This window comes from Planococcus citri, chromosome 5, assembly GCF_950023065.1.
Source record: "Planococcus citri chromosome 5, ihPlaCitr1.1, whole genome shotgun sequence".
NCBI lineage: Eukaryota > Metazoa > Arthropoda > Insecta > Hemiptera > Pseudococcidae > Planococcus > Planococcus citri.
Genome location: NC_088681.1, coordinates 21,387,669 through 21,406,951, shown reverse-complemented (window position 1 = coordinate 21,406,951; position 19,283 = coordinate 21,387,669). Strand labels below are relative to the sequence as shown.

General features: G+C 36.3%; 5 protein-coding genes and 1 non-coding gene across 7 annotated transcripts; 3 read left to right on the top strand and 3 right to left on the bottom strand.

The window, feature by feature from the left end:
* Positions 1 to 4,276: 4,276 nt before the first annotated feature.
* On the top strand, positions 4,277 to 9,279 carry LOC135846436 (lon protease homolog, mitochondrial-like). Of its 2 annotated transcripts, none has more exons than XM_065365528.1 (15): positions 4,277 to 4,971; positions 5,050 to 5,138; positions 5,218 to 5,384; positions 5,467 to 5,771; positions 5,845 to 6,036; positions 6,118 to 6,333; positions 6,449 to 6,537; positions 6,614 to 6,753; positions 6,839 to 6,960; positions 7,045 to 7,205; positions 7,455 to 7,560; positions 7,666 to 7,875; positions 8,218 to 8,434; positions 8,509 to 8,577; positions 8,704 to 9,279. In XM_065365528.1, the coding sequence occupies exons 1-15, from the start codon at positions 4,525 to 4,527 to the stop codon at positions 8,766 to 8,768; spliced, it is 2,595 nt and encodes an 864-aa protein (XP_065221600.1). In that variant the 5' UTR covers positions 4,277 to 4,524; the 3' UTR covers positions 8,769 to 9,279. The 2 variants fall into 2 exon arrangements, with proteins under 2 accessions (XP_065221600.1, XP_065221602.1); XM_065365530.1 differs by having other exon boundaries at positions 5,218 to 5,414; positions 5,518 to 5,771.
* Positions 9,280 to 13,195, bottom strand: Mcm2 (DNA replication licensing factor Mcm2). The gene is made up of 13 exons (XM_065365527.1): positions 12,994 to 13,195; positions 12,748 to 12,926; positions 12,512 to 12,678; positions 12,358 to 12,440; positions 11,886 to 12,280; positions 11,621 to 11,813; positions 11,110 to 11,545; positions 10,789 to 11,039; positions 10,548 to 10,712; positions 10,165 to 10,473; positions 9,899 to 10,081; positions 9,664 to 9,819; positions 9,280 to 9,582 (listed from the first exon to the last, which is right to left on the bottom strand). Exons 1-13 carry the CDS (start codon positions 12,997 to 12,999, stop codon positions 9,457 to 9,459), a joined length of 2,649 nt encoding a protein of 882 aa, XP_065221599.1. The 5' UTR covers positions 13,000 to 13,195; the 3' UTR covers positions 9,280 to 9,456.
* A 611-nt stretch (positions 13,196 to 13,806) lies between these two features.
* LOC135849078 (large ribosomal subunit protein uL13-like) lies at positions 13,807 to 15,343 on the bottom strand. Its single transcript, XM_065369237.1, has 5 exons — positions 15,150 to 15,343; positions 14,764 to 14,894; positions 14,584 to 14,693; positions 14,018 to 14,286; positions 13,807 to 13,936 (listed from the first exon to the last, which is right to left on the bottom strand). The coding sequence occupies exons 1-5, from the start codon at positions 15,189 to 15,191 to the stop codon at positions 13,850 to 13,852; spliced, it is 639 nt and encodes a 212-aa protein (XP_065225309.1). The 5' UTR covers positions 15,192 to 15,343; the 3' UTR covers positions 13,807 to 13,849.
* LOC135849572 (small nucleolar RNA SNORD34) lies at positions 14,472 to 14,546 on the bottom strand. The gene has a single exon (XR_010559586.1). It is a non-coding gene; the product is annotated as a small nucleolar RNA SNORD34 (small nucleolar RNA).
* An 81-nt stretch (positions 15,344 to 15,424) lies between the features above and the next one.
* LOC135849079 (ubiquitin-ribosomal protein eS31 fusion protein-like) lies at positions 15,425 to 17,001 on the top strand. Its single transcript, XM_065369238.1, has 4 exons — positions 15,425 to 15,559; positions 16,322 to 16,439; positions 16,510 to 16,727; positions 16,808 to 17,001. The coding sequence occupies exons 2-4, from the start codon at positions 16,337 to 16,339 to the stop codon at positions 16,955 to 16,957; spliced, it is 471 nt and encodes a 156-aa protein (XP_065225310.1). The 5' UTR covers positions 15,425 to 15,559; positions 16,322 to 16,336; the 3' UTR covers positions 16,958 to 17,001.
* Positions 17,002 to 17,529: 528 nt separating this feature from the next.
* Polr3F (RNA polymerase III subunit F) lies at positions 17,530 to 19,245 on the top strand. Its single transcript, XM_065369236.1, has 6 exons — positions 17,530 to 17,717; positions 17,802 to 17,919; positions 18,003 to 18,257; positions 18,343 to 18,594; positions 18,673 to 18,834; positions 19,048 to 19,245. Exons 1-6 carry the CDS (start codon positions 17,698 to 17,700, stop codon positions 19,120 to 19,122), a joined length of 882 nt encoding a protein of 293 aa, XP_065225308.1. The 5' UTR covers positions 17,530 to 17,697; the 3' UTR covers positions 19,123 to 19,245.
* The last annotated feature ends 38 nt before the right edge of the window (positions 19,246 to 19,283 follow it).

Genomic DNA, 19,283 nt, shown 5'->3' with positions numbered 1-19,283 from the left:
CCTCAATTAAAGGCTAATTAAACGAATAAAGGGTCGATTATTACTAATTTAGCACCGCTGAATACGAATATGTAACCCATTTTACTACGTAACAAATTTTTACCTGTGAATGTCCAACTTTTGCATAAATAGTATCATATTATTTCAAGAAACTTTTCACCCCAGCGCGAATTTGATGTCATTCTCAAACCTCGTTGGATGTTTTGACGTAATTCGGATGTTTTTACAACACGGATGTTTCATGGTTCGTTTCTGCTAAATAGGTAAATAAATAAACACAGACCTACCTTTCAGGCGTACAGGATGCTTAGAAGTATCGTGAACCCCTAACAATGTTTTCTGCTAAATATTTCGGTTGGTCACAGTGAATGATAATAATGATAGCATACGATTGGTTGTTAGACTGAGATGATAACATTCCACCAATCATATGCATCTATTTCACGCTGCCAACCTATATTTTTAACAAAAAACTGTCTTTGGGGTTCACGATATTTCTGGGCATGGCCCTGTACCAGTTGATTTAGTACCTACCTACCACCGAAGTACAACAAATCCACGGATGTGATCAACAACCTAGGTAAAAGTAATCAGGATTCGATTCGTCTCAAATGATGAGAATCAATTTCATCACAGCAAGTGTATTAATGTATCATGAATATTCAATGGCTGGCTCCAACTTCACATTCGCATATTCTCGATTGTTTTCTCAACTTTTAAATTTTCAAATCCTAAAAAAAAAATGATGAACTGCAGTTCCATCAGTATGAAGACACTATCGTCTTTGGATCAATCAAGTCTAATTATTGCTTTTCCTTGCTCGATGCTAGAACTTTACTTGATGCTAAATGTTTCAAAAACTTCATTCGTCATGTTCGTCATGCATATAATATAAAATCTTATCTTAAGGCAGTACTTCGCCATTAATCTCGAATTAGAAAGATCTGAAAATTCTCAGCTTGTAACTCGTCTTGTGTATCAAAAATCAGCGGCAATAAACAAAAACAATCGCATAAAATAATCTTTGAAATTGAAAAAATTTACCAATCTGGGTTAAAAAACACTGCAATGGCTGCTCAACAGTGAAAACCCGTGATTAGTCATTACAATATGTAATTGGAGTAAGTAATACTAAAAATAATGAACACAGAAAGAAACAACAACAAATAGGCATACAAAATAATGAAAATATAAACATCCCAAAAGACAGAGAACAGGAATTACGCAATCAACACTTGAAAAAAAATTCAAAAGGGCAAAAATTTCAACCATTTGTTGAACTAATTTCAGCACGAGAGGTTAAAAAAAATTGATATCAACAAATCGCACCTCGGGAGTAATAAGGTCACATCTCAAAAAAGTGAAATTTTACAGGAGAGTGATTTTCTTTTTTTTAAAAACTTGAGATTCATTATTTTTATCAACTTATAATTGATTGTGAGGAATGAATAGCACCTCATTTTAAAGATCTGGTATCCTACCTTCATTTAGCATAAGAACACTTTGAAAAATAAAATCTTAAAGAGGAAATATTTCAATGTTTGGAAAACATTTTGAGTTATAACCTTTCATTAAAGTTGATCTGGAGGCGAAAGGAAGCGTCCAAAAAAAATTTCACGATATCAAAGTTGTAGAGAATTAAATTTCCAATCGACGGAATGTCGTTACCGTAAACTGGGGTAACATTGAAGGATTTTTCAGTATTTTTTATGTTTAGAGGTATGAATGGGGGAGGTAGGGGAAATGTGTGTGGTGCTTTTGATAAAGCTATGTCAGCACTACGTTTTGGCGGTTACAGAAGTTGCCTACCTTTTTCCTGTCAAGCGCAAGAGCCAAAAGAAGTGCCCTTCAAAGTTACCCAGCGTTTGGGGTAACTTTGAAGACCCCTTGAAATGTGCTTCAATCAAGGTCAAAAATTATCAAAAACATGAGTATTCACTTTTTGGTCACTTTATACGCGTCAAGTACTTACAAAATGATCCATATTCACAATTGAATTTATGAAAGAGTGCTCCAAAATGATAATTTGGAATTTTTCTAGTTTTCAGGCGTTTTTCATGCATTTTGGCCAATTTGATCCAATTTTATGATTTTTTAATGATTTTAGAGCTGTTTTTCAAGTTTTCACATCGTTTTTAACAAGTTTACAAGCATTTTCATGAATTTTCGTCCAATTTTACCAAAATTTCATGATTTTTTTATAGACTTCAAAGTTACCCCAGTTTGAATATTATTTTTTTACTCCTCAGGGAACAACTTTGGCACATAAACAAATGCGCTAATTTATAGTCGGGAGATGTACCAACACATCTATAATGTCACTTGACTCGTTCTTTGAAAATTCAAAATTCCAGACACCAAGCTTTTCATGTTAATTAAAATTGATAAAAACAGCACTTTTTTTCGCTTGCTTTTTCACTGGTGTTGGAACCACTAGTTGAAAATGATAAAATAGGAAAAATAATCGCCAAAGTGTACTCTATCCATTCCCGGTGTCAGAATTGTTCCATACTTCATAGTTCCACCGCCATGGAGCATAATATGATGAAAAACCGCACCCTTCAATGTAACCCCGCGATTTCAATGTTACCCCAGTTTACGGTAGTTTTTTTCTAGAGTGCTTAGTTTTTGAGTTTTTCTCAGAAAACTAAAATTTCATTACATGTGCAAATTCATTTTTCTGAAAAGTGATCAATTTAAAAAAAAAATTCCATTTGGTACAAAACAAACCAATAAAAAATGCACTCCTTGTGACTATTTCTAAATTCTAACTGACAAACATTCAAAACAATCAAAACTATTTGTTAACACTTTGTATGTACGAAATTTGCTCAAAAAAGGTGGAGTTTTTTGAGATGTACCCTTATAACTCCAAACAACTTGCAATGTTGTTGAGATTTTGAGTTAGGCCATTTGCGTTTTTTACAAGATCTAGATAATGTACCCATACCCAACTCAAAGTGTAATTTTTGGTTGAGGGGTCTAACTGACAAACATTCAATGATTCAAAACAATCAAAACTATTTGTTAACACTTTGTATGTACGAAATTTGCTCAAAAAAGGTGGAGTTTTTTGAGATGTTCCCTTATAACTCCAAACAACTTGCAATGTTGTTGAGGGGGGTCATACAAACCCCAAAAATGCAATAACATCAAAATCAATTTTTTTTTGAGATGTGACCTTATTACTCCCGAGGTGCGAAATTGAAACAAAATTTCCATCTCAAAAAATAAAAACCTCATATTCGGTAAATGACCAAATCCACTCCTAGAATTAGAACACCAAATTTTCTCAAAGAGGGGGGAAGGGGAGCAGTGGGACAAACAATTGAGTAATGAAAAAAAAGTAAATATTCATTAGCAGATTAACGACTCCGATAAGCTAAACGTAATTTAAACATCCCATCACGTACCTAAACGATACAAAACTCCAAAACGGTTTTTTTTTTTTCGATTCAACGCCTATTATCGCAGAGGTCAAAAGTCAAAACGCACGTAGTTTGATTCAGAATTCCTCAAAGCCACCAGCCAAACTTAACTCGCAGTCAAAAATTGAATTTTGAATTGATCATCTTTCAATTTCATTACTTCCTGCTAAAATTTCATTTAAAAAATGAACCGATCTTCATTCTTCTTAATCTTAACAAGACATCGACATTTATTATGAGTATTATGACGGAATTACGAATAACCTACACCCTCGACTACACTACATTAGCATAAAAATCCAGATCGACACCCACTCACCACTCTTCACAGTTCACACACTCTCAACAGTCTCAACAGACCACCAACAGACACAGTCCAGCAAGTCGGACTGTTTGTCCAATTGTCCATGCCATGGTTTGTCCGGTCCGGCCCAACTCTCCGGCCAATCATCACTTCTGCCCTGCCTGTTACGAATCTGTCAATAATTTCTTCATCACTCAGTTTTTTTGACTTTTTGACTGTTTTGAGAGATTGAGAGTAGGTTTAGCTTTAGGTACATAGTGAACCGTGTTTTCGTTCGTGTTGCAGCATTTGAGCGATTCCAAAAATATTCCACAACACCACAACTAATCCAGCATTTTTCACTCATTCAGTTCAGCAATCACTCAAATAGTCAAATCAGCAATAATCAACCAATCATCATTAATCATTACCTCACCATGAAAATGACCTAACAAAAATGTTCAAAATAGCGTAAACAAACGAAGGCCGGAAAGCACAGTTTTTTTAAAGTTTTTTCTGGCGTTTTCTAGAATTTTTTCTGTGATTTTTCGAATTTATCATTTTTTTATCAGTTCGAGTTCGAGGCTTCGTAAAATGAAATGATGTAAAATATCTTTATCTTTCGCGTTTGACGTTTTTGCTTGAATTTTTAAACATTTTACGTTCGTTTTACACCTTTAAATCGATATTTCAATGCGCCACTTGCTCGTTTCGCGTTATTAACCAATCTCAGTGTAATTCCACCCAACTCTAGCATCTTAATTTCGTCCGAAATTCACATGAGTCGAGTGGTTATCAGCTCCAGTAAGTGTTATGGCACTAAAATTGCACAACAGAATTCACGCGGAGAAGTTGCTCTCGTTTCTGAACAGTTCTCGGGTCTCTCGTTTCAATAAATCATGCTACCAATGCACTCGATCTATCCAAACCAACGCCAGAGTGCTAACGAAATGGCCAACTTTATGCCAAGATGATGAATCCTTCGCCTTCGGTCCCTTCTCTCGGGACAGATTCAACGGCCGATTAATCGCTTCTTCCGGTGGTCTGCTATCTAGACCTTATAGTTCTCAAAATCCTCAAGATGACGGATCTAATAAATCGATTATATCGGAAGATGAAGTATTGGATGTGACTGAGGCTGATTTCCCCGTCACGCATTCTCTACCTGCGGCTGTAGTTGTGCCGGAACATTGGCCTAATGTGCCTTTGATCGCTGTGTCGAGGAATCCGGTGTTTCCGAGGTTTATTAAGTTATTAGAGGTGAGATTGTTTGGTTTTTTTTTGAAATGATTCGGTTCATTATTTTGGTGCATTAATGTTTGTGTTTTTGTTACGTAGATTACACATCCTCCGTTGATTGATTTAATCCGAAGGAAAGTTAAATTCAACCAGCCTTACGCCGGATTATTTCTCAGGAAGGATAAAGAGTAAGTATTAATCGCCCATTGTTTGTAAATTACTCGTACCATTCGTTAGCATATTAACGATGTGAATTTATCGAAACAGAAACGATTCTCAAGTAATCAACGACCTAAACGATGTCTACAACGTGGGTACTTTCGTTCAAATACACAAAATACAAGATCTCGGTAATAAACTACGACTGGTTGTGATGGCTCATCGTCGAATTCGAATCACCGGCGAGATCAGCGACCTCCAAGTACCCATTAAAAGTAACAGTGAAATCACAGCGATGTACGAAGGTATATATATACTTGAACGTATATAACGCTCGTTTTATTATTGTATGTTTAGAGGTACGTATAAAGTACCCGTTATCTAACACCTTCGTGGACGTTGTTGTAGACGATTCGAATCGAAAGATCGTGAAAAGGTCACGTATCAAGTGTACTGCGACTCCATCTGTGCCTGCGGTCGAGTCCAGCCAAGAAGCTCCTTTTTCGATCGAAGATATCGCTCAGACAGCTGAACCGATCATCGAACCATCCGATCCAACGGCGCAGACTGAACAATCTCAGGAAGCTGTCAAACAGCCGGTTCTCATGGTCGAGGTAGAGAACGTCCAGCATGATAAGTTTAGAAAGACTGAAGAAGTCAAGGTAACGAATCAAAAGATCCCTACTTTGATGCTGGTTTTCGCGAATTAAACGTTGGAATTTTGATATTTTTTAGGCGTTGACTCAAGAAGTCATTAAAACCATTAGAGATATTATCAGTATGAATACGCTGTATCGAGAAACACTTCAGCAAATGCTACATCAAGGTCAATCTGTGGTCGAGAACCCTGTTTATCTGTCTGATCTCGGTGCGTCGTTGACTGGTGCTGAACCTGAAGAATTGCAGCAAGTTTTAGAAGAAACCGATGTCAGTAGTACAAATTCTTACGTAGCAAGTGCCCTTTTGTTTGACATTTTTGAATCATTCGATTTTTTTTTTTACCTACAGATTCCAAAAAGACTGCTGCTTGCGTTGAGTTTGTTGAAGAAAGAATACGAGTTGGGCAAACTGCAGCAGAAAATCGGTCGCGAAGTCGAAGAAAAAGTCAAACAACAACATCGAAAGTATATTTTAATGGAGCAGCTGAAAATCATCAAGAAAGAACTAGGGCTAGAGAAAGACGATAAAGATGCCATCGAAGAGAAGTTCAGAAGTCGATTAAAAGTGAGTGGAACTAATTCGTTGCTTGGGAATTATTATTTTTTGATTATTAATTCTCGTTCGACGATCTTATTTGTGGTTTTATTCAGCCATCTAATGAAATTGTTTCATTTTTCAGGATAAAAAAGTTCCTCAACACGCCATGGAAGTAATCGACGAAGAATTGAATAAATTAGGCTTTCTGGAGGCACATTCGTCCGAATTTAAGTAATTAGCGATTCGAAATTTGTATTTTTTTACGGTTTCACGTTGAACAGTGTTGTAATTTTTCTCTCTGATGTAGTTTATCGCGAAATTACCTCGATTGGTTGACGTTGTTACCTTGGGGAGTTACTACCGAAGAAAACTTAGACCTCGCTAAAGCCTCAGCTGTCCTAGAAGAAGACCATTACGGAATGGATGATGTGAAAAAACGTATTTTAGGTGAGTTTGATCGTCTAATTTCTTCGATGATGTTTTTTCAACTTGATAAATTACTGAAATGCTACGTGTGCGATTATTTTTGCAGAATTTATCGCCGTTAGTATGTTGAAAAAAAGCACTCAGGGTAAAATTTTATGCTTCTACGGTCCTCCCGGCGTAGGAAAAACTAGTATAGCTAAATCTATAGCCAGAGCATTGAATAGAGAGGTGAGTAGTACGCTGATTATCTATTTATTAAATTGGAGAATTATTTCCGGTCATTGAATCGATTTCTAATTCGATGTATTTTAGTATTTCAGATTCAGCGTTGGTGGTATGACCGATGTGGCTGAGATTAAAGGTCATCGTAGAACTTACGTCGGTGCCATGCCCGGTAAAGCTATCCAATGCTTTAAAAAAGTAAAGACTGAAAACCCCCTGATATTGATCGACGAAGTGGATAAAATTGGAAAGTGAGTATCCATTCGATGAAGAGCTGTTGGATCGTTCTTCGTCAATTCAGTCTAAATGGACGATTTGAAGTCTCCTCTTGTTCGATTTCTGAGATAATTGAAGGTTGAAATCGAACAAATAGTTGTTATTGTCTAATTTGAAAAAAGCATTAATATTTAGAATTTAGATGGACTAAAAATGACATAGAACGATCCATTTATTGAGAGAAAAAAATACAATAATATGTTAATGTTGCTGTTTCGTTTTAGGGGTTACCAAGGTGATCCTTCGTCGGCATTATTGGAGATGCTGGATCCAGAGCAAAACGCTAATTTCTTAGATCACTATTTAGATGTCCCTGTCGATCTTTCCAAGGTGAGAAATAACCTTCCTGTTACCTATTTGTATTTTGCAAATCGATGATAATGATGATTGATGATACTCATATTTAATCATTCGTGTTTGTTTTTTCACCTTTAGGTATTATTCGTGTGCATAGCGAACAATATCGACACGATACCGGATCCGTTACGTGATCGTATGGAAATGATAGACGTATCCGGATACGTAGCCGAAGAGAAAGTCGCCATCGCTAGGCGATATCTCATTCCAACTGCGTTGAAAGATTCCGGCCTGAAAGAAGAGCAAGTCCAGATCAACGACGATTCGCTGCTATCGCTGATCAACAGAGTGAGTTTTTCGATTTATTTTCCCATTTTATTCATTTTTTTTGTAAAACCTCCAATAAATGCGGCTGTTTGTCTTAATTGCTAAAAAAGTTCCCATTTTTAGTCAAAATTGTCTATTTTGTCTAAAAGTTCCAAAATTGCTGAAATGAGAAAAAAATTCAATTTTTATTGTCGTAATGTTTGTAAAAATAATCATAAAGCCGATTTTTTCCAAGAAATTTTTTTACATAGCCAAAATGGTCTTCTCTCTTTGCCAAATTAAAAAAAAATAATCAGTCTTAATTTTTGTCGAAAAAAGTTCTAACTTTTCTTTTCTAAATTTGATTGTATTTTTGTTCATTAGGTACCGGTTCTTATGAACCAAATTTCGTTGAGACAGTTCTCATCGTTATCGTCACGTGATGATGAAATGAAAGAACTCAAAGAAAAGCTGGAAAAAATGGAACAGTCCGAAAAGGTAGCATTTTTGCTGAATGAAGTACAGCTTTTATTAAAAAAAGTCGATACATTGGAAGATAGAAATAAAATCAACGAAGACTCTATCAAAGCTTACGCGGACGGTAAGATTTTAAAAAACAATAAAGCACCGCTAAATCTTTCAAAACTTGTACATTTTCTAAATTTATTGTTTCAGGGCAATTCGCTCTTGCTCCTCCCCGGGCTCGCCTGGAAATCTTCAAAGCTGCCGGGAAGGCTATGAGAAGTAAGTTATTTTAGATTATGGTCTGTCCACTGATCCCGTTGGTAAATTTAAGCTGCATTCGTAGCCGACCATTTTCGGCAGAGATGTTTTTTTTATTAGTATAGTTTTTTGTATTTTTTTTTTCAGATTTTGACCTCACGCCGCCTCCCGGTCCAGATGCAGTAGTACCGGAGCCCGGGGAAATACGCTAGTGCGTATTTCCCGCCATCATCGGCCAGGACTCTTCGGTTGTTTTTAAGGATATTCATCCATGTATCATAACTAGAGGCGTACGAAGAGCGTCAACAGGCCATGTATCATATCGCGTAATACCTGGATCATCAAAGATGGATAAATTTGTCCCCTCGACGGTTATTCAAAGTCTTCCTATTTCGTTATTCGCACCCGACCAACATATTTATACCAACTTTTTTAACCAATTAACATACGTCGATTGGCGACAAATTTTAGATATTAATGTAGATTATAAACTGGATTTTAATGTATGTAGTAAATTAATACCTTACATTTTTGGCGATGATTTGTAAAATGTGTGATTTTTTTGTTCGCTTGTGTTTTTTTTTTTCAGTTACATTTGTGTGATTATTCTTAAATTAATTTTCAATTCAAATCATTTAATTTTTTTTTTATCATTCTTTCTTGTCATCGATATTATATTTTATACCTGAAGCAGGATTACGAATAAAATCAAATAAAAACCAATCACTTCGTAAAAACTCTCATTATTAACGTCTTTCACAAATAAATTAGTACATTAAAATAGGTTCCAGTATAAAAAAAAAAAAGATTAAAAATACAGAAGTATTAAAATATCAAAGTACTGATCAGTAAAGCTATTTGAAAAAAATACACAGGATACGATTTCAGTCTGCCAATAAATCAAGGTGCTCTGGTAGGATTAGTCCAGAAGATTTTACGCACTTTGCCATCGTAAACGAAATGATTATCTCTGAAAATACTACTTTCATAGAATTGCCTCAAATCGAACACGTTGATTTGTTTAACCTGCAAAAAAATACGTAATTCAAACAATTAAAAAAAAAAAATCTTCGTACGATTAAAACAGAGAATGAAACCGAGTCGTACTTTATCTTTAAATTCTTTCTCTTCTATTTCGACGGAATTCACGATGACGCCGGAAACACCTCGAATATATCGCAACTGATCCATGGCCATTTGACGTAAAATAAAGAATAATAACTCGGAGATATCTTTTTTGAAAGATAGATACTTTTGGAACGTCTGCAAAAAATAAATAAATAATTCGATCAGATAAACATTTCGTTAAAATAAAGCTCATTTGAGAAATACGACGGCTCACGTTTCTCATTTGTTTCATAACGCTGTATTTCTGCGTTTCGATGAACGATTCTAGCATAATACGTATGGCCATATTGACGTCGTCTTCTTGTACGTAATCTCTCAAATGCATTTTAGCGTGAGCTTCGGCCATTCTGATAACACTCTCGATATGACGAACAGTAATGGGTAAACTTCCGGTACTCTAAAATTGAAAATGAAGGCGATCAATTACGTAACTCGAAACCGAACTAGAGACGAATCTTCGTTCGAACGAGTATCTCTTACCATAGACTCTTGTCTCAGCTGGCTGTACATTTTGGAGACTTTATCCTGATCCATGTTGTGTAATTTAGGATGAATGTTTTGTTTCGCGTAGACGATATATTTTTTCAGGATTTCTTGAGGTATTACTTCGACGCCGCTTTCGGTGACCAGGATAGCATCGTCGACTTCGTTGGCAACCTTAATGGGATGATGCCTTATGTGCGAATCGACCACGAAATTGGCCAGCTTTATGTCTTTGACTGAATCCACCTCGTCGCGTACAACGCACAAGATATCAAAACGAGACATAATCGGTTCGGTTAGTTGTACCTGTTGATTCAAATGCCATCGATTAGAACAAATACGCGAATAATTACGAGGAGGAGGAAATCAGGAGTGCTTACGTTTTCTGAAAACGTCAACGTGGGATCGTATCTGCCTCCGATAGGATTAGCAGCAGCCATAACGGCGCATCTGGCTTGTAACGATGTCACGATACCAGCTTTCGAAATTGAAATAGATTGCTGTTCCATAGCTTCGTGAATTGAAGTACGATCTGCGTCGTTCATCTAATCAAGTGGAAAAAAATTAATCACAAAACTGACGCATCGGTTGATTTAATCACGAGATCGAGAAATTACTTACTTTATCAAATTCATCAATAAGACAGACGCCTTGATCGGCCAATACTAAAGCGCCAGCTTCCAAAGTCCATTCGCGACTTTGAGGATTACGACGAACATACGCAGTTAAACCAACAGCAGAAGCTCCTTGACCGGTAGTAAAAATAGCCCTGGGGGCTACTTTTTCGACGTATTTTAAAAATTGCGATTTAGCTGTACCCGGATCTCCGCAAAGTAATACGTTAATGTCTCCACGAATCTTGTGTTTGTCACCTAAAATAAATATCCAGGTTTTAGAAAAGAACTACATTTCAACTTTTGTACTAATCGAACGTTCGGTTACCTGGATTTTTAGGTACTCCTCCGAATAACGACAAAGCTAAGCCTCTTTTAATATAATTATGTCCATAAATCGACGGACCAATGCTGGCAACGATTCTTTCACCGATACGATGATCTTGAGAAAGTTTCAAAATAGTTTGAACGTCTTCGTCGGTCAACGATTCGATAATTTGTTTGTTATCTTTTACGATCAAGTGATTGGCTAATATAACGGTGGCAAAGACCGGGAATCCTTGATCGGTGTTCAGAGAGCCATCGTAAGTACACGAGTAAATACCAGTGATATCGATTTCATCTCCGGGTTTGCATCTATCGCAAAGATCGGCGAGTAAGATGCATTCTTTACTTCGAGGTATTCTTCCGGCTGGAACGTGAGCTGGCGATTCTTGAATAGTGATTCGTTGATAATTACGGTATAATGTTTTCTCCATGTTGACCTGTGTGGAAGGGAGATCGTCAGATGGTTTCGATTTCAGAACACAAATCAAACAAGGTGAATTTATTATACGTACTAAGAATGGACCGGTGCTCTGACACTCCGGACAAGATCCTGGTTTCACTTCGGTATCTTGAGATTGGGTAAACGGTCCCAAAATAAAGCCACATTTGTTACAGTCGTATTTCACGTAAGATAGCTGAGGTAACACGCCGGTTGTAGCCGTTACAACACCAGTCGTTCTTACTAATTGATTCAAATGCATTTTTCTGCCCAAAAAAATACGCATATTAGAAACAAAAACATTCGATTTCGATCAATGCATCGAGAAAATAACTCACCTGAAAGTTCTGACATCTTCTGTCAGAGGTAAATCGGAAATTCTAACGTGTATTTCGCTAGCAATTCGTTCGTAAGAAGGGTATACCGCCAGGACTAACTCTTTGGCCACTTTATCGAATATTTCCAACACTTCGGCAGGTGCTTCGGGTAAGAAATATGCCAAAGCTTGCTCGGTGACGGCCAAATTGGTGAATTCTACTTCGAAACTGGAATGATTACTTTCACACATGCGTCGGATTTTATCCTTGTAAACGTATTGCTTTTTGGCATTTACGAAATTTCGCAGGAAATTCTTGAACCGGTTAGCGATTTCGGTACGAGGAGCTAACATCGTGACCCATTCTTTGATCGTGTGGCCTTTCGTGTCTTCCAAGTTTTCGATCGATTCTATCATCTAAAAACATACGAAATGTACGAATTTAATAAACTAAATTAAGCATAAATGTACTTCGACGAACTCATTTTAATTACTTCTTCATCCTCTATATCATCCATGGCACTTTTATCAGCTATTCTTCGTTTACGACGCGGAGCTTCATCATCGTCGCTTTCATCTACAACAATAAAAAAAATCAATTTAGAGAACGTTGTGAAATTCTAATACCAAATAATGCGAATGAATTACCATAAAGAAGAGCATCGTCTCCTCTTCTTCCAAAAGCTTCCTCACGATCGCGACGTCTCAACTCTTGTTCAGCAGCAACACGATCTGCGATATCCATATGATCGTAATCTTCGTCATCTAGATCTCCTCGATCGTACCGATCCAATTCCGGCATCGGTCGGTAATCGCTACAAGCGAAAGAGTCGATTGAAAAACACCTCAAGTAGGTAAATTTAGTGTAAACTAGGTTCACTTACGCTTCCAAATTATCGCCGAATAAATCCTCTCCATCGGCTTCCTCTTCTTCGAGGTGAAGATCTTCTCCGTGAGGAATAATATCGCTCTCATCTTCAAATGGGTGCGTCGGAGAAGTACCAACTTCTGAAGATCCCGGTACCGGAGAACTGGCCCGAGAGCCTGGATGTGAACTGCCTTGCTGTGAAACATATTACATTTTACTTAGAGCAACAGGTAAAGAGATGAGTTTTGAAGTATGTACTTACCGACATCGATGAGAGTAAGAGGGATGTTTGTCAATGAAATGGATCGCTTATGGTGTTGAATTAAACTATACTTATACAACTATTTCGATCGGCAAATATAATGGACGATTAATTTAATTTAATTTAATTTAATAAGCTGGAGCTTTATTTGCGACCAGTTTTTGAATAATTAGGAATACAAAGCGTGTTTCTTTCTTCTTTTTTTCCCAATGGGACTGATAACAAATTGAAAAAGCGGGAAATTAGGAATTCGTGCTGTCGTTGTTGTTGTTTACAAAAACCCAAATTTCAAATTTTAATAACCGAAACAGAAACATAACGAAATGGAAATACTTTTTTCATTTTTCTAAAAAAAGATCAGAATAGGGTAATATTGTCAACTGTCAATTTCATATTTTGTTTCAATTTTCAAAAAGGTACAATGTCATGTCTTGGAAAATAATAAAAAATTCACGTATCATCTTACGTAGCTACGGTAGCCAGAAACTATATAGTTTCTTGTGTTCACTAAAATTTAAAAAACTCGGAAAAAATAAGCTTTTGATCAAAAAAAGATGAAGTGTTTTACAAAAAATTGGTTGCTTTTCAGTGTTTCAAGTTTCAATCATCTCATTACTTCACAATCAGAATTGTTCGGAATTTTGAAATCAATTTCAATTTTCAATTCAATTCAATCAGTTCATGAAGATGACGGCGCAAAAATAGATTCATTCCATAACTCAAAATTCTAGTTCAAGCTTGATCGTGTGAATAATTTATTCGTTACGGAATCAATCAATCGATTAATAAAATACAAAAAACCCAACAACGATCAATTTTTTACAATGGTTTATTAGATAAAAACAAGTCGTAAGATTTAAGCGTGATATCCATATTGTCGAATGATCTCGTTGTAAGGTTCCAATGCTTTCTTCGCAACTTTCTTTGCTTTTCTGGTTAATTTCTGAAACAAGAAAACGAAATGATTTCATTACACGATGCACTAGTTGAAAAATGGCTCCATTTCGGTCAAAATATAACGTACCCTCTTCACAGCTAATTTCTTAGCGTTGAGCTCTTCTCTCTTGACCCTTCTCTTTCCGTAATCTTCGATGACGTGTTTGTATTTCCAGCCGACTTCGTGCGATAGACGATCAATGGTGCAGTATTTTCTTCCGAGTTGCAAAGATAGTACACGCATGGCGAGAGGTACGACGAAAGTTTTCTGTTTAGTGTATCGGGCGGGAATGTCTTCAAAAGTTCTGAGACGTTTAAGAGCACGGTCACCGCGAGTGGTTTTGTGAGGGATCATACCTAAAATGAGATACAATGAGTCAATATCACAATACTAATAAATGAGTAGATATTAGAGTGGGTGAAGTTTGTTTCTCATTAATAAAATAACATCAGTATAATCAGATAATGTAGGTAAGATTATTTTCTAATCATCGAAACAACTTGAACTGAAAATAAGAATGACATTTTTCGGAATACTAACAGCACATCTCATTCTGTAGATTCTATCATTTATGAATCAAATAATGTAGGTAATATTTTCATAATCATAGATGCGAAATAACAAATGAATTCTATTCGATTAATAATCATTACCTCTAACACATTTACGGAAAATACATCTAGGAGCACGGTAATGATAAGGTCCTCTGGCTGGATTGACGTTACAGCGTTTACGTAAGAACGACAAGTACTTAATTTTATTTCTGCAAATAAACAATCAATAATTTAGAATACGTTCGGCTTCAACTTCGGTGCCGGAAAGTGATCTTATACCTGTAAAAACTTCCAGCGATGTTGATCTTGTCGCAATTGAAGACTACGACGCGATTACCTTGAAGTAAAGCTTTGGCGACATAGGAAGCCAATTTTCCTAATAAATGATCTTTACCATCGATATACAGCCTCTGAAAACATATAATAATAGATTAATAAAAATGCCACTATAACGTAGTTTTGAGTGTATCGAGTTGAGTAAATTGAATGAGAAATTTAGATGATTCGTAGCCATGATAAGGGAGTAAGATGTGGAGAATACGATAAGGCAAATGTAATATACTTCTCACTGCATATTCGAAGCAGAAATGATTAAATATGTTAGTTCAGGGAAGAAAAGTTCAACTGGAAGAGAGAAAACTGAACCGACAAAGGTAAACACTCACCTTGCTGAATAACCCTTGGGGTTGAACTCCACGTCGCGGCATGAGTGCGGAATCAAAGACGATGAATATTTACAAATTAAAAAACGTTTAAATCTCAACCATACGTAAATTAATTAGATTTTTTTGATTTCTGAAATAAAAAAATCGTATGGCGATGGCCGTCTTGTTGTCGCCTCGTGATAAAAAATTTTGAGATAGGCATGCGGTCGTGTCAACACAAACAGCATAAAACACGGGCTAGTTTGAGTACTTCGTGAAGATAATGGCTTTTATGTGGAGCAATACATTTTTTTTTTACTTTGACGACGTGTTTTGCAATCCAACAAAGTTGTGCGTAAATCTTTGTGCTCGTGTCGTGCAGCGGTGCTGGATTTTTCGTCGTCGTTGTGATGTTTTAATTAAAATTGCTGGTAAGTTAATTATTAATTTCTTGTATTATTCTTTTGTAGCAATAATCAAAGTACTCGGTCGCCTTTCCAAAAGTTATTTCGCTGAAATTGATCCATCTGGCAGCCCGTCTTCGATGAAAATTGATGCCAACTTCGCATCTCGTTCCCTTATCTTTAACTGCATCGTTCTGTTCGTTTTCGTAAGATGAGTTTCACTCGATCGCTTTTGCTTTCCATCTATCTCGAATACATCTCTTTGCCGCAATGGATTCTGCGATTGTTTTCTGTTTTCTTGCTATGGAACACAGTGTGACGTAAGCGACGATTCAGGAGCCTTTTCCTTTCTCGAAATTGCCACCTGTGATGCTTGGTTCAGCTGAGCCATAATCGTATCATGTTGAGTGAGTTTCATGAACCATTGAACATCTTACAATACTCAACTGTATGATCATTATGTGATAACTCCGTCGAATTACATGATTTGAAGGCGTAGTCATTTTACTATCACTCGTGAAATCGTAGAATTCCAGTCTTATAGGTGTCTTGGGAAACTTATGGGGAAAGAAGCAGAAATTGGAGTCTTGATTTTTTCTGATCAGCATCGTTATCTAATAAACCGATAAAGCTAGTGGACATGATAGAGTAGGCCTATTTTTCGATCCATATTCCATAGACTGTGAAAATTCGTTCAGTGCGAAGTAATTTCGATTCCAAAGGCGACCGATTTGATAATTTTCCTCGCTAAATATACCGTGTACTAATTTGAATTCAATTTCTTCGCAGGGTTGACCAGAAAACATGCAGATCTTCGTCAAGACGTTGACGGGTAAGACCATCACCCTCGAGGTCGAACCTAGTGACACTATCGAAAATGTAAAAGCCAAGATCCAAGACAAAGAAGGTAAAATGCTACGATTCTCTTGAACTCCAAAGTAAATTATAATCTCTAACTGTATGTTATCATTTTGCAGGAATTCCTCCCGATCAGCAACGTTTGATTTTCGCCGGTAAACAACTCGAAGATGGACGTACTCTTTCCGATTACAATATCCAAAAAGAATCGACGTTACATTTAGTATTAAGATTGAGAGGAGGTGCCAAAAAAAGGAAGAAGAAGAATTACTCTACGCCTAAGAAAATCAAACATAAGAAGAAGAAGATTAAGCTCGCCGTTTTGAAATTCTACAAAGTACGTATCACGCTCGAAACTTGTCAATGTTCTCGTTATATACTTCGATATTGAGCTAATTGTGTTTTTTTGTTTGGTAGGTTGACGAAAACGGAAAGATTTTCCGTCTTCGTCGGGAATGCCCCATGGAACGTTGCGGAGCTGGAGTTTTTATGGCTGCGATGTCCGATAGGCATTATTGTGGTAAATGCGGTTACACGTTAGTTTACGATGGCAACGAAGGCAAATAATTTTTATAATTAATGGTTGGAAATAAACATTAAATCTACGTTTTCTTTTTGTTCATTTTCATGCTTTACAGCTTGATGTGAAAAGTGTGTGAGTGAAAAAGTTATCATTTTCGTTGGCGTACGTTTTACTTATAGAATGTTGTAATTGGGTGAAGAGATGGTTTTGACATGTGACATGTAGCACTGTCCTCTGAAGCTCTTGAGGTTTGATACTCTAATTCTCTACTGGGAAAAAAATTGACCCATGTTACATTATTGAAAAAGTTGATTTTCAATTATCATCGATAATAATTGTAAATTGTTCAACTTAGCCATCATTCTTGATTCTTTGAGATGTTTTAATCTTGAACTGAGCTGAGACTACAAAAAAAGATCAATCATCGAACGTGGATTAATGAAAATTGAAGTGTCAAATTCTGATCATTGATGACTGATTAGTATTTGGGATGCTTTGATTTCGAAGATTTCGATTCCCAAAATTCAAAATGTCCCTGAAGTTGACACTTGACTGATGACGAAAACTTCTTCTGTTCGTCTCTTCCCCTCCCCTCCCCTCATCCTCAAAATGTAAACAGAAACACTTTCAACTGATAAGAGAGACGAGAATTCAACTCAAAATGCATGTGCAGTGTGCACTGGTACTTGATTATTGACGTGCATTAATTAATAATAATATTTGTGAATCATTATAAATTTACACTGATATCGAATACTATACGTTGCCAAAAGCTCCATCCAAAATGAGTAATTACGAACAGAGGTAAGCATTCTTCAATCTACACGTTCAACTTACACGAGTTACACTTTATCAGATTTATGATTTGATTTTCAATTTTAACTTCAGGATTTTGGACTTCATGAAAAGTCGTGACCGCCCTGCAACTGATACAGAATTGAGAAAAGAATTTCCCGATCTGAGTAACGCAGAAAGAGCTGGTGTTATGCAAATATTACTCAACGAGGTGCTTGTACTTCACAATATGTTCACCTAATTGCATCATGTTGTAAAGGCTGCGAGATACTAAACATCTCTCAATTTTTCCAGGGTTTAATCGATCTTTTCCAAACATCAGATAAAAAACTAGCCTACAAAATCAAAGCCGCGAGCGATAATATTGAAAGCTTGAAAGGAGCCGGCAACGAAGAAAAAGTTGTATACGGTATTGTAAAAGAGTCTGGTAACAAAGGTATTTGGATCAAAGACATCAGACAGAAGTCGAATTTGATTCAGCTCCAGTTGAATAAAATTATCAAGAATTTGGAAAATAAAAAAGCCATAAAATTAGTCAAATCGGTCAAGGTATGATTCAATTTCATCGGTGTAGACTGTAGATTGCTATTCTATTATTCTATCGTGACTTATGATTTTATGTTGGTGAGTTTAGGCTGGAAAGAAGAAAGTTTACATGTTATACGATTTAGAACCAGACCGATCACTCACTGGTGGGGCATGGTACAGTGATCAGGATTTTGAATCTGAATTCGTCGATGTACTCAATCAACAGTGCTACAAGTTCTTAGAAACGAAGAGAGAAAAGGCTAGAGAAGCTGTAGGAAGTCCGTTAACCATTAATAATAATTCGTACGCTTCTGTCATCGACGTTTGGAAATTTATCAACCAACTAGGTATTAGCAGGGTAAGTAGATATTCGTGGACTATTTTACTACGAAAAATGTCTCATTTCACTAATTTCGCTATTTTCTGCGCATTTTAGATAGAATTATCCGAAGATGATATAAAGACTATTTTACAAACGTTGATATACGATGGAAAAGTTGAAAGGAAACTGACCATAGGTGGAGGTCATTTGTATAAAGCTATCGAAACTTTACTGCCACCTCCTGGGTTGGCCAGAACAACTTGTGGCATTTGTCCTGTAAGTATACGTTACTCTGTTCAGCAAGTTCAACGTACGGTTTTTAGTTTCATTCTGCGATTTGAGTTGTAGTAATTTGATTGATTCTCTCCATCGATCAAGCTCTTGGTTTAACATTTCGTATACATTTATGTTTTGAACAACAAGGTGTTATGTTATTCTGCAGCAATGTAGTACTTGACGTTAGTTCAATTTTTCTCAATTTTGTTTCAGGTGTTCAAAAATTGCGACGCTGTCGGTACTGTCAATCCGAAAACGTGTTCCTATTATAACGATTGGTTATTATAGCTGAAGTATTTCTTCATCATCAATGAATTTATTATTTTTAGTTTTGTTACGAGTTAAGAAAATGTATCCTGGAATTGTTTGTGTTATTGAGAAATCCATTAAAATTAACTCATTTAATATCAATTGTGTGGTTACTGTACTGTTTGATTGAATGATGAATC

Excerpts from the sequence above, each read along its gene's own strand:
- LOC135846436 (XM_065365528.1), top strand. The coding sequence starts at position 4,525 with ATGGCACTAAAATTGCACAACAGAATTCACGCGGAGAAGTTGCTCTCG. Across the intron at positions 6,538-6,613 it reads GCACATTCGTCCGAATTTAA|TTTATCGCGAAATTACCTCG; the intron begins GTAATTAGCGAT and ends TCTCTGATGTAG. Across the intron at positions 8,435-8,508 it reads TATCAAAGCTTACGCGGACG|GGCAATTCGCTCTTGCTCCT; the intron begins GTAAGATTTTAA and ends TTATTGTTTCAG.
- Mcm2 (XM_065365527.1), bottom strand. Across the intron at positions 12,281-12,357 it reads ATGATATAGAGGATGAAGAA|ATGATAGAATCGATCGAAAA; the intron begins GTAATTAAAATG and ends GTATGTTTTTAG. Across the intron at positions 10,474-10,547 it reads CGTTGACGTTTTCAGAAAAC|GTACAACTAACCGAACCGAT; the intron begins GTAAGCACTCCT and ends TTGAATCAACAG.
- LOC135849078 (XM_065369237.1), bottom strand. The coding sequence starts at position 15,191 with ATGCCGCGACGTGGAGTTCAACCCCAAGGGTTATTCAGCAAG. Across the intron at positions 14,895-15,149 it reads CCCAAGGGTTATTCAGCAAG|AGGCTGTATATCGATGGTAA; the intron begins GTGAGTGTTTAC and ends ATATGTTTTCAG. Across the intron at positions 14,694-14,763 it reads ATCGCTGGAAGTTTTTACAG|AAATAAAATTAAGTACTTGT; the intron begins GTATAAGATCAC and ends GTTTATTTGCAG.
- LOC135849079 (XM_065369238.1), top strand. The coding sequence starts at position 16,337 with ATGCAGATCTTCGTCAAGACGTTGACGGGTAAGACCATCACCCTCGAG. Across the intron at positions 16,440-16,509 it reads CAAGATCCAAGACAAAGAAG|GAATTCCTCCCGATCAGCAA; the intron begins GTAAAATGCTAC and ends ATCATTTTGCAG. Across the intron at positions 16,728-16,807 it reads CCGTTTTGAAATTCTACAAA|GTTGACGAAAACGGAAAGAT; the intron begins GTACGTATCACG and ends TTTGTTTGGTAG.
- Polr3F (XM_065369236.1), top strand. The coding sequence starts at position 17,698 with ATGAGTAATTACGAACAGAG. Across the intron at positions 17,718-17,801 it reads ATGAGTAATTACGAACAGAG|GATTTTGGACTTCATGAAAA; the intron begins GTAAGCATTCTT and ends TTTTAACTTCAG. Across the intron at positions 18,835-19,047 it reads CAACTTGTGGCATTTGTCCT|GTGTTCAAAAATTGCGACGC; the intron begins GTAAGTATACGT and ends ATTTTGTTTCAG.